Raw genomic sequence first — 16253 nt, forward strand, 5'->3', positions numbered from 1 at the left:
GTCGTTTCGTTTTGATATGTTTCCGGAGTAGGTATACTTTATCCCCCTCCTTGAAGGCAGGTTCCATACTGCGCTTCTTGTTTGCGTATGCGGCGGATCGTTCATTTAAGAATTGGATGTCCATCGCAAGTTGTTCGTGGAACGATTTCAGTTGTTCCACCACGATCAGGGCTTGTTCAGCTCGTGATTCATCCAGTCTTGGTTGCCTATATGCTTCTGGCTGGTAGCCATAATTGGCAAAGAACGGTGAGACTTTCGTTGCTTCTGTCATCGCGCTGTTATATGCAAACTGTGCGATGGGTAAGATCTGAACCCAGTTATCCTGTTGATGATTGACATAGCTTCGCAGGTACTGTTCAAGGGTCTGATTTAATCTTTCTGTTTGGCCGTCTGTCTGGGGATGAAAAGCTGTTGATAGCTTATGATTTGTTCCCAGTAGCGCCATCAATGATTTCCAGAATTTCGAAGTAAAGAGCTTGTCTCTATCTGAGATGATTTCTTCTGGCATCCCATGATCGGCTAATATGACTCGAATGAAGGTATATGCGAGCGCCTCGGCGTCGCTAGCTTCTAGATATGGTATAAACTTCCCATTTTTCGTGAGTCTTTCCGTGATGACGAGGATAGAGTCGTATTCTATTCCTGTTAACGGGTCCTTGGAGGGTGGAAGCTTGACGATGAAGTCCAAAGCTATTGATTTCCACGCTCCTTTTGGTACTGGTGTCGACTTGAGTTGTCCGTATGGCAGATGCCTATTGGATTTTGACTTGCTGCAAATGTCGCACTCTCTGACCACTGTCTCTACCTGCTTCCTCATACCTGGGAAGTAGTAGTGTCGAGTGATTCGTTCGAAGGTTCGTGTTACTCCCTGATGACCGTGTGCTGGTAACGAGTGTTGTTCTTGCACCAGCGGGCGTCTCATTTGACTTGGGACATACACTAACCCTTTGTATCGAATCAATCCTTGTTCGTCAATGGCGAAGTCGCCTTCGACTTTGGACAAGACTCGCTTGGCGCATTCGTCTGTTGCGTAAGCTTTCTTGAGTCTTTCCTCGAGTTCTGTATCTTCGATGACTGAGATCGTCGCTAGTAACTCGTTGTACTGTATTCCTGCATCTGTTTTCTTCAGAATTGCTCTAGGTCTTTCTTCCTTTGGGCCGGCGTAGTCGGTCCGTCTGCTGAGAGCGTCTGCTCTTGCATTCTCGGAGCCCTTGCGATAGGTTATCATGAAGTTGTAGGCTGCGAGGGTTTCTGCCCAGCGGACTTGTCTGCGGTTTAAAACCTTGGTCGTGGTGAAGTATATGAGGTTCTTGTGATCCGTCCATACCTGCACAGGGTAGGTGGATCCCTCAAGATATACTCGCCACTGCTCAAAGGCAACGACAATAGCCAGTAGCTCCTTGTCGTGGATGTCGTAATTGAGTTCCGCGGGTGACAGTTACCTAGAGTAGTACGCGATTGGTTTGAACTTACCGTTCTCGTCTGGTTGATTCAGACATGCTCCAATTGCGAAGTCAGAAGAGTCCGTTTCGAGGATGATCTTCTTTGCAGGGTCAAATGTAGCAAGGATAGGTGCTTCCGTGAACTTCGTCTTAAGTTCCTGGAAAGCAGCCTCTGCCTTGTCCGTCCATTTGAATTCGAGATCCTTTCTGGTAAGCTCTGTGAGTGGTTGAGCTACCTTGGAATATCCCGAGATGAATCTTCGGTAGAAGTTGGCAAAGCCTAGGAAGGCTTGCACCTCCTTGACCATGGTCGGTGTTGGCCATTCCAACACTGCCGTTACTTTTGCTTGGTCCATCTTGATGCCGTGCGTTCCAATAATGTAACCCAAGAATTCGACTTGGTTTTTATGGAACTCGCACTTCTCTGGTTTGAGGAGTAAGCTGTACTCCTTTAGTTTCTTCAGGACGAGTTTAACATGCTTGACATGCTCCTCCTTGGTTGCTGAATACACCAGGACATCGTCTAAGTAGACAATGGTAAAGATGTCTAAGTATTCGTGCAAAGCATCATTCATCAGTCGTTGCATGGATGCGGGTGCATTTGTTAGCCCAAAGGGCATGACTTGATACTCGAATAGGCCATAGCGGGTGCGGAATGCTGTTTTCCACTCTTCCCCAGCCTTGATTCGGATCAGGTTGTATGCTCCTCGCAGATCTAGCTTACTGAAAATCTTTGCTCCTTGAAATCTATCGTGTAGTTCGTTGATTAACGGCAGGGCATACCTGTCCTTGATTGTGATGTTGTTCAACGCTCGATAGTCCACACATAACCGTAGGGAGCCGTCTTTCTTTGGTACGAAAAGCACCGGACTTCCTGCTGGTGATGTGGATGGTCTGATGAATCCTTTCGCTAGGTTATCATCGATGTACTCCTTAAGTACCTTCAGCTCCTTTTCCGATAGCTGATATATTGGTCCGAACGGTGGACTCTTGTCTTTCTCCAAAGGTATCTCGTGATCCCATGGTTGGTGCTTAGGAAGCGCCTCGTTCTTAGGGCCTTCCTGGAATAATTGCTCCTATTCCTTGTACTCCACCGGTATACTCGTCGGTGAGGATGCCTGGGCTAGGTCATCGAGCTCGGAGGTTGCACATAACTCCTTCCGGCCCTGGGAGGGTTTCTCCCGTTGTCGCGTGTCCGTCCGTTGTTCACACGCGCACTGGCTCATCACAACTTTCTCGTTCCACCAGTCGATCTGGGGGTTGTGTTTCTTGAGCCATGGCACACCAAGGATGCACGCATGGTTGTCCATGTGCACGATGTCAAACTGAATCGTTTCCTTGTGCCCATGTAGCATGACCATTTCCAATGGGACCGTTTCGTGGGTCACCATTCCTTCATTAGTCGAGATGGGCTCTCCATCTACGACCATTAACGGGTATGGTTCGGCTTTCATTGTTGTTTTGAAGCCTTGCGTGTCTGCTACTTTCTTTGTCATAAAGTTGCCCGTCGCTCCTGAGTCAATCATTGCTCGGAGGTGTCACTGTTGTATCTTAGCGACCACATATAGTTGCATGCTGCCCGTCGTGGCGCATAGCTGGTCTGTACTAGGCCTCTTCGTGTCGCTCGCCGGTGGCCTACCGTCGAGGACTCCTAGTTTTTTGACTCGTCCGAGGAAGGATAGTATTCATCCGCTTCCAATGGTGGTCCTTGGGGAGATCGTTTCCCTCGCTCTTCTGCTTCGTCTAGCAGATGTGGGTATTTCTCGTATACCTGTTCGCTTTTGATAGGCAAGTCCCCTTCAGACTGGCTTCGCCTGAGGGCGTGAACTTGCTCTGCGTCTCTGAAGTGTATCCTGGGCGAGGATCGGGGAAACAACTGATTCTGGTGTTTCTTTTTCCAGTGGAGCTTGCAGTCATCTTCGCTGCAATACTCCCAGTAGACATACGCGTGCCAGGGATGATCAGTCTCTGTTGCGTCTGTCGTTGATAGTTCCCGCTGTCCTCTCACCCATGCACTATCTTCCCTCGGAGGCGTGGAGAACGTGTCTAGTTGCTCCATGGCTCTCCTTTCGATGCGTGGAGTGGGTCTCGCATTTTCCCGTCGGAGCATACCTCTGGCTTTCTCGTCGTACTTCTCCAGGGCTCTCCTGCGGTCCTGGTAGTAAAGTTCGACGCTTTTCATATTCTTCAGTTTAGCCATATGCTCGACATCCTTCTCCAGTTCTTCCGCTTCTTGGGCTTCCAACTTAGCTACGTCTGGGGACGTGCCAAGCAGCCTGTGGGTATTCGTTACTTGGTCGTAGTATCTCCAGAGGTCATCCTTGCAGTCGTCCACCTTGCACTCTAACGGAAGTCCCTGTAACAGGTTCCCGTAGATGCCCTTAAGCGTGGGGATTCTCCTCTGGCCGCTGGGCTTGTCTCGTTCGGCCCTAATCTTCGCGTGGGCGTGTTTTGCCATGCGTCTTACTACGCTCTTGCACCGTGGACTCATTGGTTCCGTAGGTGCGAGTTCATCGAAGGTCTCCTGTTCCGAGACGGTGAACGATTCCGCCTCCGACCCTTCATCTGAGCTCTCGTCTTCTGGGGTGCTTTCGCCGTTTATTCCCCAGTCCTGTTTGCTCACAAACGTTGCATTCAACTGTCCTGTCCAGGTGGCATTGAGTTGTTTGCCGACTTTGCGTCCGCCGTTCCCTTTCTTTGGCTGTCTGCAGTCTCGGGCCATGTGGCCTGGCTTGTCGCAGTTAAAACAGAGTCGTTCCTTGAATTGTCTGTCTTTCTTAGGGTCACGGGGTCGTCCAGGTTTGAACGTGGCATCGAGTTCCATTGGGTCCGACCAACGGTTGTCTCGCGGGTGTTGATCCCGTCGTCTGCCCTCGTTTCCCCGGTAGGGGTAACTTTTCTTGGGCTAGATTTGGATCTAAAGGGGCGCAATCATGAGTGTCCTCTTCTTTGTGAACATCGTCTCAACCTTGAAAACGAATCTAAGTCATTTCCTTGGCTATCTCAGTATTAATAAGTATCAACAGAATGAATATCGCTGTGACGATAACAAGATGCAATGAAAGGGTCCGAAATCGAGGCCGCCTGCATGGAAAGTCAAACGTCGCCGCAGGAGAAACAATAACGAAGGTAACGACGGCAGATAAGGGGCATCAAAATTGTGACAAGCGAGACAAATAAGAGAAGTGAAGTGCTACAGTGGCTTGTTAGTGAGGCCAGAGTTAATAAGTGGTGCCAGTATCTTACCTCCCATAACCCTTAGTATTCATCGACGAATCTTTGGTGGTGATAGCCCATCGCAAAAGCCCATCAAGCATAATCAGTAGGGAGAATGGTGTATCGCACCGAAACTTGACCCAGAGGTGCAGGTGGATTCTTGCCGGACGCACTTAGACATGTTTGGTTTTGGTGACAACAACGAAGTGACTTCCAAACTGACGACAACATTCCAGGAATCTGTAAGACGGTGCTTTGGGTCTGAAATCGCAGCAAGGGAGTGAAGTTGACGAAAACCTCCAATTAAGAAATTGCCTGCAAGACAGTCGTCTGCTTGCCTATTTACGATTCCACCTTGGGTTCCCGATTAGAATTCTTCCTACACAATTTATTCTCTGTGGTTAAATCTTCGGCTGCCATGGCAATTATCCATACGAAGGTTCCATTAGCAAGTAGTATTTATGGGGATATGTAGATAGATCAGATATCTGTTCCACAAAGTTATTCTTTCCATTCCAGACCTATCCCTTGAATAAAGGTAGAAGTGCAAGTAAGGGAGGTGGTTGTGATTTCGATTGAGGAGGAGGAGGCTGTTGGATGGAGTTGATGCAAGGTCAGGTTGTCGAGACAGAGATAGCAATTTGGCAAGTTTTTGAGAGTTTGACGTTCCGTTAAGAAAAGGGGATGACAAATATATACGTGGAATGTTCTCTGGATATAGACTAATTTGAGGGGATGTAGGGGCAGTGGACTTTGTAGGTGGCCGTGGCATGATAGTTTCATGTGAGGTATAGAGTAAGCTTATTGTCAGCTAGTAGCCACCTACATCATAATGTGGGTAGCTGCTGGCTGTATACCTTCAATTATCATCTTTGGAAGTGTAACCAACTCGCAACCTAAATCTTAATATGATGCAACAGTCTCTCATCGAAACCATTTTCCAACTCCTGTTCCCTTCCTCGCTGCAGCATCCGCCGCTTCCTTCGCTTCCCTTCTCGCCTTCTGCATTTTCAGAATCTTCAGCACGAAATCTTTCCCCATCTTCTCCAATTGCTCTTTGTTTAGCAACCCCTTACTCCCATCCAGCGCGGTATCCGGGTCTGCCGTCAGCTTTTTCACCCTTGCTTTGGGACGAGGCTCCATTATCCCTGCATTGAAACTCAGTGTCTCTGCTTTTGCCACTAGCCACTCTGCATTCCTCATCCCTTTAGACCAGTGCAACGGTAGCCTCGAATAGCCCACCCAAGACCCGACCAGCGCTCCTGCAACGCAGGCGTTGGTATCCGCATCGCCTCCCTGCATAATCAGGTTCGAAATGAGCGTCTCAAAAAGCCCTGTCGATCTTGTGTCAAGCCCAAGCCCTTCTCTAGTGGCAAACCGCAGCGTCAGAACTGCAGAACTAAGGCACTTCAAAACATATCCCATCGTCTTGTCGTCCAGCTCCAATTCTCTCAGCGTCTTCGCATAGCAATACTTCCTATACTCCTCTCCCTTTAATGTGGATTCCACTACTTCAAGACCTTCTATCATAACCGAGTCCTCCTCATTGAGCGACTTCCCTGTCGGATTCTTCAACTCCGCATTCCCATCAACCCATGCAAATGATGCCTCAACAAGATCAAGGTCCATTGCAGCATTCTAGACGCTGTGCGCGACCGGTTACGTTCTTCGTGAGCCGCAAAACTTCATGACGGTGAAGACAACCGTACCAACTTATAAAACTCTCATGACAGGGCAAGGGGTTTTTGTTGCCCAGGAATCTCTGTACGACATAACATAACATTCAGCAGAATGGAGTCGGATGAACGGCAACATCTCTTTCTGGCATTCTTCAGATGCATTCGCATACCCAAGGCCCTATTTTCACGAACTACCCAATACACTTACGAGTGGGGGCACTATCAATCATGGCCCTCCATTGCCACGCTATGAGCCATCATACATATATACGTCCACACCTACTTATCCTGCCCTGTCCTACCCTCTCTACGTCTGCATAAACAACTCAAGCTGCACCGACCCCCCAAGCGCCGTCGTAGCATGGTTAAAAATGCCCCACCTATACCCCATGAAGATCGCCCAATCCGTATTCATCGTATACGCATCCCCCAAATCCACAAAGCTCGTCCCATCAGTACTATACTGGAACGTCACCAACTTCGACCCATCACCACGCGAATCCATGCTCGATCTCAGCCAGATCCTTCCGTTCTCCACTGCGGCGGTCTCAACAGTCGTGCCGGTGCTCACCGTACTCCAATCGGTGCTGTTCTGTGTGAGGCCCTCCTGTATGACGACGCTGTAGGAGTCCCCTGAGCGCACGACGCCGATGTAGGCGGTCCAGTCGCGGAAGGCGGCGAGTCCGCAGCGTCGCCGTCGGCCATGTTGCTGAAATCTAGGACGATGGTGGCGACGGGCTGCTCGCCGTTGGCGCGGTGCGTCAGCGTGTTGCGAGCCTTCTATAGGTCGTTGGTCACGGTTGCGGCGGAGAGGGTGACGCCATTGTCGACGGAGTATTTGCGGGTGTCGTGGTTGTGATTCCACTCCCATTTTGGGCCAAGCGATGTGCCATTGAAGGAATCGGTTCATGTCCATGATGGTGTTTCGACGGTCGGTAGGGGGGCGGGATAGGTGGCGCCCCATTTGCCATCGACTGTATTTAGGATTGGAAGGTCGTCGTCGCCCCATGTGATAGGAGCGAGGACGGGGATGCGGTCATTGGGATAACCCCATGTGAACGACATAAAGTACCAATCATCAGGGGAAGCCTCATTCAGGCTGCCTTGGTGAGGAGTACCGCCTCCAGAAAGTAGACCGGGGGTGTTAGCTTCCAGGAGCTTATAAGTCCAAGGTCCCCAGGGGCTCGTCGATTTCCAAATGAAATGAACGTGGATTGGGTACCTCCGTCGTCGTTCAGAATGTAATAGATGCCGTTCCTCTTGTACATGCGGTTGCCCTTCGATGCCTTGGGCTTCTGTGGGATAGTGGAAGAGTTGTCCTAACCTCAGAGAGGCCATCCGCGGACAGTTGGGCCATGTTAGCATTGGTATTCCCATGCACGACGTACATTGTATCATCGTCGTCGATGTGGAGGCCACAGTCGTAGTAGCACGTTAGTATTTCAGCCGAATGCGTCCAAGGCCCAGATGCTGAAGATGCGGTATAGACAAACGAATGGTAAAAGTTTAACACATCCTATCCAGTACCACGTCTTATCGCTCTCCTGTACCGCATGGTCGACGCCCACGTACCGCCGCGGTACGCCACACCGCCATTCAGGTTGTAGTTGTAGCCAAAATTCAGCGTCGGCACCGAGTGCCCGATCATCTCGCAGTTGACAAGATCAGCTGAGCGCAGAATAGGTGCTCCAGGAAAAAAATGCATATTAGAGGCAGAGAAGTAGAAGAGGCCATCTGGCCCCTTGGAGACATCATTGTCTGCGAAGTCTTCATAAACGACTGGGTTTGTGAACGTATCGGCTCGAACAGCTGTGTTCGAGACCGCTGACTCCAGCGACGAAAGGGCCACAACAAGAGGAATGGAATGCATGATGACAAGCACACTACAGTGCAAATGAAAAAAGGGTGCTCCCACCAACCTTTTAAGCTGTTCAAATAATGAGATTGGTACTCACCACAGCGGCCACCAGACCGCAATTAATAACAAATTTTGCGTGTAAATGCATAGGACCGACGAGGCCACATGCAAATTGCAAACCTCGTGTCCGGAGATACAATTCTTCCGTCAATAGCCCTTCGATATAGATATATAGCGCTTGCTTCCCCACCGGGAATTAATAAGGGCAAAAACTCGATATACCTAGTAAACTGGTAAGAAAACTCCATCTACCCAGTCGGCCGCTAACCCTCCTTTGGAAAGGTTAACGAGCCAATGAGAGGCGTACTCTCATTTGAGAGTACGTGCTCTCATATGGCCTTTTTGAAGCAATTGAGCTAGCAATATCCAGGCGGTGGTTTGAGAACCAACGATTATATGGAGTTTTTGCCCATTTATAAAAGCGACGTCGGGTCAATTGTCGGAGAAGCATCCTGGTTGGCGTGCCTTGGCAGCGGAGATATGGCCCGCTTCAATGAGATTTGTGGGGAAATTTCAAGGATCCACATTTGAGGGGCATCAACGTCGCTCCTGGATTGTATTGGGCTTCATAGAGCTTCCCCTTTGATAACACCAGATATGTTCACGTTGGGGATGAAAACGCAGAGGAGGCTTTGCTTGACCAAGCTCGAAACTCACATTCCTGCGGTGACTGCCAAATCAGTCCCTCGACCTCGACATCAGCTAATCATCACCAGTATTGAATATGAATCAAAACATATTGCACGAACATTTCGGGACAAGATATTAATGAAGCAAAGTTCAGATTCGGGTTCTATGCTCTGTATGCCATACATATCACTCCGATAATTGTCCTCCCATTAAAATGCCCGAGAGTCGCATTTAAGTCTCTTGGCTCAGGATGTCAGAGTCACCTGGGTCGAGGACAACCATGGTGCCGCAGCGGAAGAGCTTTCCGCACGCCGTCCCGAGCTCGATCTGCACGACAGTTAGCTCATGTGCCCTCCAAAGCTTGTTTTGAAGCTTCTTCTCATGGCTTGGGGGGTGACAATTGCGAGCCCCAGGGAGTCGGCCATCACCAGGGGCAATCATTGCCTGGAGGTTGACGATTGCGAACCCCAGGGGGTCTGTCGTCACCAAGGGCGATCATAGCGCGTCTTCGCGATCACCTCAAAGGAGGGGATTGAAAATATCGAATGCGCGTGTTGGGGTTGTAAAGGTTATAAACGTACGTTGTTTCCACTGAAGTGGTGGACAGGGCACTTGGAAAGCATGGCGTAGTCTATTACAGTCAGTTACGGACCCCATTATGATGTAGAAGCGGCACTCACACTCGAGCTCAGACTTTCGGATAGGAGGGCAATTTCCAGCGATGATGACGAGCTTAGCCTTGCCCGACCGAAGTGATTTGAGCGTGGACTTGAATCCGAGGGTGACCTTGCCCGACTTGATGACGAGGGCGAGGCGGGAATTAATCGTATCAGACGTCTTCTTGGACTTGCGTGGAGGCATCTTGTCTGCTGGATTGCCGGATGCTGGGAGAAGAAGTTGGTGTTGTTTGTTGGCTGTTTGCTATGTGTGGGTTTGGGGCAAGGACGAGTCGAAGGGCTTCCACGTGACTATCAGGCGATTATTATGGTGCCACCCAAAAGCTTGAAGAGAGGCTGTAGACAACAATAGCCATTACAGACACTATAATTGAAGTAAAGGCGTTCAATCACTCAGGTCTACAACTTGTAAGCTGGTTACTGACAATTGGAACTGACGAGATAAGTTATATGGGTTTAAATTGTTGGAATTAATCCTGGGCTATACACAGTCCCTCATCAGACTTTGGGCGACAACAGTACTCTGATGCAGTCTGGTAAATCATTGTGGGCATCTAGATGCGCTAGTTCCACGGACTTATACACAAGCTATAATTATTTGTCATAGGTTAATAATTTTGAAAACATATGTGCTGAATCGAATATGTTTCATTGCCGACCTGAAGTTTACAGAGTTTGGACAATATCACTTTAAATTGAGAAAGGCAAAAGACAAAAGGCATATTTATGAGGTAGAGCGCCTATTACGTATCACATTACCTCTACTCTAGCCAAATACTGCATCAGAAACAATGGCAATCATAGGAGCCAACATCTTACCCCATGGTCGCAAAACAGCAGTGTTCGGCACGGATCGTGTATAACCTGAGCTGATTCGGATACTGATCCGGATATATCCTATCCGCCATAATTATGATCTATCCGTACGATCTGAGGATATATCCGGATCTTACGGATAATGCCAAGAATAGCCAAGAGTAGCCAAGGCCACATAATAGACGTAGAATTGATTCTGTAATACTGGTTCAAATACCATCGTAATGTGACGATTACAGTAAAAATGAGCGACTTGAAATTATCAGATTTGCCATCAGATCATGAGAGCTATTCTCAAATAGAAGAGCTATCGTTACCACATCTTCCACCTCAACCTACCCCTATTCAGCCTTCAGTTGAAGCAGTTGACGTATCGATTAATCTACCTCAACATCCAAGGGTAGTACTACCACCGACATCGTCGAAGCTCTTCACAAAGGGCTTATATCGTCAGGAATTACTTGATACTCGGCCTCCAACCATAAAAATGATATGCCTACAACCAGGCTGTGGATATTCACTACCGCCACAAGGATTAAAGCAATCGTCGACCGGTAATCTATGGAGGCATTATTCCTTAAAGCATCTAACAGTATCATACACCCTTAAAAATGAGAAGAGACAGCCGTCTAGTGCGTCAAGCAGTACATCATCGTTCTTCAACCCACGCCCATCAGCTTTACTAAAGCAACCTAATAATCCTTCAAAGTATAAGGAGTTATTACTACAGTTCATTGTGTTGAATAATCTATTGATACGCCTTGTTAAAAGCTATTCATTCTGTGAATTAGTTCAATTCTTAAGCCCAACAACTATGGCAATATCAGCTCGTACGCTACACCGAGAACTACAGCGTCAGTTCTCATATCACCGAGGCCAGCTACAACTTGAGCTCCATTCTCATATTAAGAGAGGAGGCCGGATATCAATAACGACAGATGCATGGTCTGCACAGAATTATACAGACTATGTTGCGATTACTGCATACTGGATCAACGATAAATGGCAACAGAAATCTAAAGTACTTGACGTTGTACATCTTCAAGAGCCTATCCATAGCGGCGAATATCTAGCTCAACAATTAGCAATTGTAACGGGCGATATGGGTATTACAGGAGCTGTCTTTACCTGTACAAGGGATAACGCCTCAGCTAATACTGTTATGCTTGCGGAATATGAGAAAATAGCCAGAGACCAGGAAGTTACAACACAACAACCTTGGACGTTTAGAGTCAAGGAAGGAGATGTACGATGCATAGCCCATATTATCAATATTGCTGTTCAAGATGCTCTTAGACTTTAAAAGCAGCCCCTGCTGAGCAGGTTGAGAGTTATCAGTGTGAGCAGGGAGCTGCGCGGATTCCAGTAAGCTTCGATAGTAATATTGAAGTTAAGAATACTCTTGGTAAGCTACGAAGACATATCTATGTATTCAGAAATCGAAGGCAATGGAAAGATGCTCTTCAAAAGCAGACTATAGCAGCTAGTCTTAAGAAGCTACAACTATCACTCGATATGCCAGTCCGGTGGAAATCAACGTACGAAATGGTTTCAACAACTATTAAGCTACAGACGCCAATTACAGCGATCTGTGCTACTCAGAAAATGGATCTAAGTATCAGAGGTATCGCTCTTACACCAGAGGATTGGATAAAGCTCCACGCTCTTCAGAATTTCTTCTTTATATTTGTTAAGCCGTCGCAAAAGCTACAAGCAAGCTTATATCCAACGCTCAACTTCACAATTCCTCAGTATCTAAAGATGATAAAGAAGCTTGAGGCTTTACAGAAGGAAGTTGGTATATCATCAACGATCGGCCTAGCTTGTATCGCTGCTCATAAGAAGCTTAATGAGTACTATACGCTTGCTACGAATCAACGATGGAGTCATTCAGGGGTAGCTACAATTTTCGATCCACGTATGAATCTTAACAGTCTTTGGCCAAGCAGTACTGAAGAAGTCAAACGGAATAGGGTTAAGCAGCAGTTCCACGACGTCTTTATTCAATATAGAGACTGCCAATACTATCTTGAAGAAGAGAAAAGGGAAGCTGAGGCTGATTTACCACAATTATCTACAGAACCTGACTCCGACGACGATTTATATCTCTCTCATAGTATTTACCAAGAACCAGAATGGAAGAGCTGGCTTGTTGAGCCCCGGCCAGGTCCAGCAACAGATATCCTCAAATATTGGGCGGCAAAGCAATATCAATATCTAATTATAGCTGCAATTGCTCGAGACCATTTGGCAATTCCTGCAACATCAGCTCCATCAGAACGGGTCTTTAGTAATGGAGCTGATATTCTTACGAAGAAAAGGAACAGGCTCTCTCCTGAAACGCTTCGATATTTACTCTGTTTACGAGATTGGGGTCATATACTAGAGGTTGAAGAAAGTGAAGCCGAAGACGCTGATGACGAGGGGGAAGAGTAGTTATATAAGTTATTTTATCTATTCTATTTTTATATTTTAAACCTCATTTTCCTGAAGATCCGGATATAACCCGTATCTATCCGTCAGACCTCAGACGGATCATGATCTTACCCGTGAGGGCTCAGGATCAGATCCGGATACGATCCGCCGAACACTGCAAAACAGAGATGCACATGAAAATAAACCCATTATTCAGCTCGTAACATCCCATCAACCTCTCAACAATTTCTTTCCCTGCTCCAGGGCCAGGATCTCCTCCTTCAGCTCCTGTCGCTCTCTTTTGGTGACCAAATCTTCTCCGGCGATCTCGTCCAACTGCTCGGCCGTCATGGAGGAGATGAACAGCGGCGTGAGGATCTTCAGCGGGCTCTCATCGCTGGTGAGAAGATAATAGTCTGCGCCTTGTGCCACAACCGTGTCAATGAAGCGCTTCATCACCACCTTGTAGTAGGCATTCAAAACGGTGTGAATGTCATCGACTGCGTGTTCCAGATTGCCTTGGGAAAGAGCACTAGTCATACCGGAAACCGGGACTGCTGTGACATAGTGGGAGGCGCCTTCTGCATCCTGTCGCTTCGCACGGAATTCATGTTGCTTCATAGCTTTGATGAGACGCTCATTTCGCATCTTACTGAGCGTGTCTCCGAAGTAGTGATTCTTCGTGAGCAGGGTGCCGTGGCGCTCGACTCGCAAAATAAATTCGACGTGTTTAATGGCCGCGCTGTACTTGTCAAGGAGATCATCCATGATGAATGAGATAAGTCCGTTTCGAACCTTACTATCTGGGCAGACGTGATTCAGGAGCCGACAGATGAAGTCATGTACGTAGACGATAATGTCGTTCATGAACGAAAGCGTGATCCCTTTCCAATTGGATGATTGCTCCTGCCAGAGCATTGGCAATATATTAGGATCCATCACCGCGAGGCCATAGCCTCTAGCTTTGCGATACTCGGTTTCAATCCATGCCAGAATATCACACCGCTTCGTAAGTGATACATACAAATCCTGCTGGAGAATATCCAAAAGTTCTGGGTATTCGGAGCTCTTGGGATCCAATCCCACTTTGTAGCCAGACTCAGCCTCACCATCAGATTCATCGTTGGCATCGGATTCATCGTCTTCGTCAGATCTATTCTCGGCTGATGCCAATGCCGGTTTTGTGTCTTTCGTGTCTGTTGTGGTAACCGCTTCAGCACTCGCATCCCCTTTGAACTCAACTGAGTGGCCCTTGCTCCCAATATCTTCCGCAAAACGATCGCTGCGATCGACGACAAGAGTTGGCAATCGGAGGTTATGATCTTCCCCGAATATCTCATGACGACAATAGTTGGCACTGAGAGCATCGTTCGTAATTCTCTCAAACTGGGCGGCAATGCCCTCAAGATAATGTCTCTGCTGCTCAGATGACTCACGGTCGGCGCCCATTGCATAAAGATTCTTCTTGCAGAGTATAAGGCGCTGCTCGATCTGTCTCTTGATCTTTGGGAACTCTCTCTGGACGATCTCAGAAAGTAGGTCCTGGAGACGACTCTTCAGCGCATCAACACCAACCCGATCCTTGGGAAGTGATGACCACGGATCAGTACTAAAGAAACTACGCTCTTTGCGCGTACGAGAGTCAGAATCAGTATCAAGCTCCTTCTGGGAGCGGTTGCGAACAATGCAATATCCGAGCTTGAGCTTGTTGCGCTTTCCCATTACAAGGTCGATGACTTGGTGCTCCGCGCCGTCGTCAACAAGGTCGGGCTTTGTCAATCTGTATATCTATCAGCTGCTGAAGTTCTATTGAAGAGATATATAACTCACACGCCCAAAGTCCGAAGACCCTTTGGATCAGCCTTCTCAGCCATGGTCAAAATCTCCTGGGTGGCAATATCGACATTCGCAGAAACGACAGCCAAAATGATGGTCCTCTCATCTTGAATCCAACTGCTGACCATGTTTTTTACAAGGTCAATGTCGTCCTTGGTGGTAACACCATCAGTCGCGGTTCTGAAAATCCCAGGAATGTCGATAATGCTCAAATTCTCGCGGTCTGGGCCGCTGAGTTCAATCTTGAAGACGTCTGCACTGAAAGTTGATTTTGCAGCACTTGGGGACTCGCCTGGTCCAGTAACCCCCATGACTTGACAAACCTATCAATCCTTAGCAAGCTACTGCGGGCAATGAAGTCAAATACGTACATCTTTCAAGATCGATAGGAAGGTCTGACCGTCAAGAGTAGTCAACCCAGTCTTCTTGAATGCCTTCAGTTCCTCCGCCTTCTCGGGAGATCGGGTAGGGCCAGGGATGATCGAAACAGCAATGCTCGTCTGAGGCGACCTCCGAAACGTGATATTCGTAGCAAATCGTGTGCAGAGCCCACTGTCGCGAGGAAGAGGCAGCTCCATCACTGCTTCCAACACCGAACTCTTCCCGCTGGATTGATCACCAACGACAACAAGCTGTGGGAGTGCAACGAACTTGGCAACCCCCAGCTCGCGAAGCTTGTCGATTTTGTCCAGCTGAGCTGGGTTCGAGAGCTGGATATTGAGTGACTTTGACAACTCCATCTTTGCTTTTGCGGATATAAAGCCGTTCATGGTGGAGTAATCGTCAGCGATCATGACAACGGGTGGTTGTTGTGGTGAAACACACAAGGTGTGTTGGCGTTGGATAAGAGAAGAAAGTGGGCGTCGGAAATCAAATTAGATTAGGGCTTTGTATCTGAGGAACTCGGTGATCTGAGGGAAACCGAGAGACTGAAATAAGCTGATAATCTCTGGAATTGGGGAGCAAACTGTGGGAGCTTGATGTGACTCTTATTGAAGCCAAACTACCTCGCTGATAAACAAAACTTCGCCTTTCAGCCGATGGGGAGTTCACACTATTTATTATAAATTTTTCTAACTTACTTCTCTGACCTCAGCCTCGAAGTCGCAAAGACCTTGCAGGAGTTTCCAGGTACAGTGGGCCTCCGGCATGCTACGCCAACAGCGGGGGGGATCGAGGACGAGTAAAATCACAAAGTTCATACAAGCATCCTCACCGCTACCTAAAGTCATGCTAAAGGGCAGATTTTGTAAACCGTCGAAACGAATATGCCTCGCTGAATGGGTGATTGCATGGCATGAAATGCTTCTCTGTTGTGGCTGGCGGGGCTCAGCCATCCAACCAACGGACCCAATTCACGGCCAGGCGTAACAGAGCAAACAAGGCTGGAGCTTTCCGCCATAATTTATGGGCGGATAGGTTCTCCTATTGATTATTACCGCCTCTTGCATGTAAATATCTCCTACGTGGTGCCGGTTTCCCGTTAGTGTTCAACATACTGCATAAATGTTACATGTCCGTTTGTTCGTTGGAAATCAGGTACAGTTACTCCAGATTTGAAGCTCTCAAAATTTGTAACGCTACAAGTAATAGAAATTCTGATAAAAAAAAAGGGGCGTATAAA

General features: G+C 47.9%; 5 protein-coding genes across 5 annotated transcripts; all 5 read right to left on the bottom strand.

The window, feature by feature from the left end:
* Positions 1–5582: 5582 nt before the first annotated feature.
* VC83_01820 (uncharacterized protein) lies at positions 5583–6287 on the bottom strand (the record flags this gene model as incomplete). Its single annotated transcript, XM_024465493.1, has 1 exon — positions 5583–6287. One exon carries the CDS (start codon positions 6285–6287, stop codon positions 5583–5585), a length of 705 nt encoding a protein of 234 aa, XP_024326921.1.
* A 280-nt stretch (positions 6288–6567) lies between these two features.
* On the bottom strand, positions 6568–7537 carry VC83_01821 (uncharacterized protein). Its single transcript, XM_024465494.1, has one exon. It carries the CDS (start codon positions 7344–7346, stop codon positions 6645–6647), a length of 702 nt encoding a protein of 233 aa, XP_024326922.1. The 5' UTR covers positions 7347–7537; the 3' UTR covers positions 6568–6644.
* A 316-nt stretch (positions 7538–7853) lies between these two features.
* On the bottom strand, positions 7854–8304 carry VC83_01822 (uncharacterized protein; the record flags this gene model as incomplete). Its single annotated transcript, XM_024465495.1, has 1 exon — positions 7854–8304. Exon 1 carries the CDS (start codon positions 8205–8207, stop codon positions 7854–7856), a length of 354 nt encoding a protein of 117 aa, XP_024326923.1. The 5' UTR covers positions 8208–8304.
* Positions 8305–9116: 812 nt separating this feature from the next.
* Positions 9117–10135, bottom strand: VC83_01823 (uncharacterized protein; the record flags this gene model as incomplete). The annotated part of the gene is made up of 3 exons (XM_024465496.1): positions 9566–10135; positions 9467–9516; positions 9117–9212 (listed from the first exon to the last, which is right to left on the bottom strand). Exons 1-3 carry the CDS (start codon positions 9744–9746, stop codon positions 9117–9119), a joined length of 327 nt encoding a protein of 108 aa, XP_024326926.1. The 5' UTR covers positions 9747–10135.
* Positions 10136–12837: 2702 nt separating this feature from the next.
* VC83_01824 (uncharacterized protein) lies at positions 12838–15655 on the bottom strand. Its single transcript, XM_024465497.1, has 3 exons — positions 15001–15655; positions 14624–14952; positions 12838–14573 (listed from the first exon to the last, which is right to left on the bottom strand). Exons 1-3 carry the CDS (start codon positions 15421–15423, stop codon positions 13025–13027), a joined length of 2301 nt encoding a protein of 766 aa, XP_024326917.1. The 5' UTR covers positions 15424–15655; the 3' UTR covers positions 12838–13024.
* Between the last annotated feature and the right edge of the window lie 598 nt (positions 15656–16253).

This window comes from Pseudogymnoascus destructans, assembly GCF_001641265.1.
Source record: "Pseudogymnoascus destructans isolate 20631-21 unplaced genomic scaffold scaffold_4, whole genome shotgun sequence".
Taxonomy (NCBI): domain Eukaryota; kingdom Fungi; phylum Ascomycota; class Leotiomycetes; order Thelebolales; family Thelebolaceae; genus Pseudogymnoascus; species Pseudogymnoascus destructans.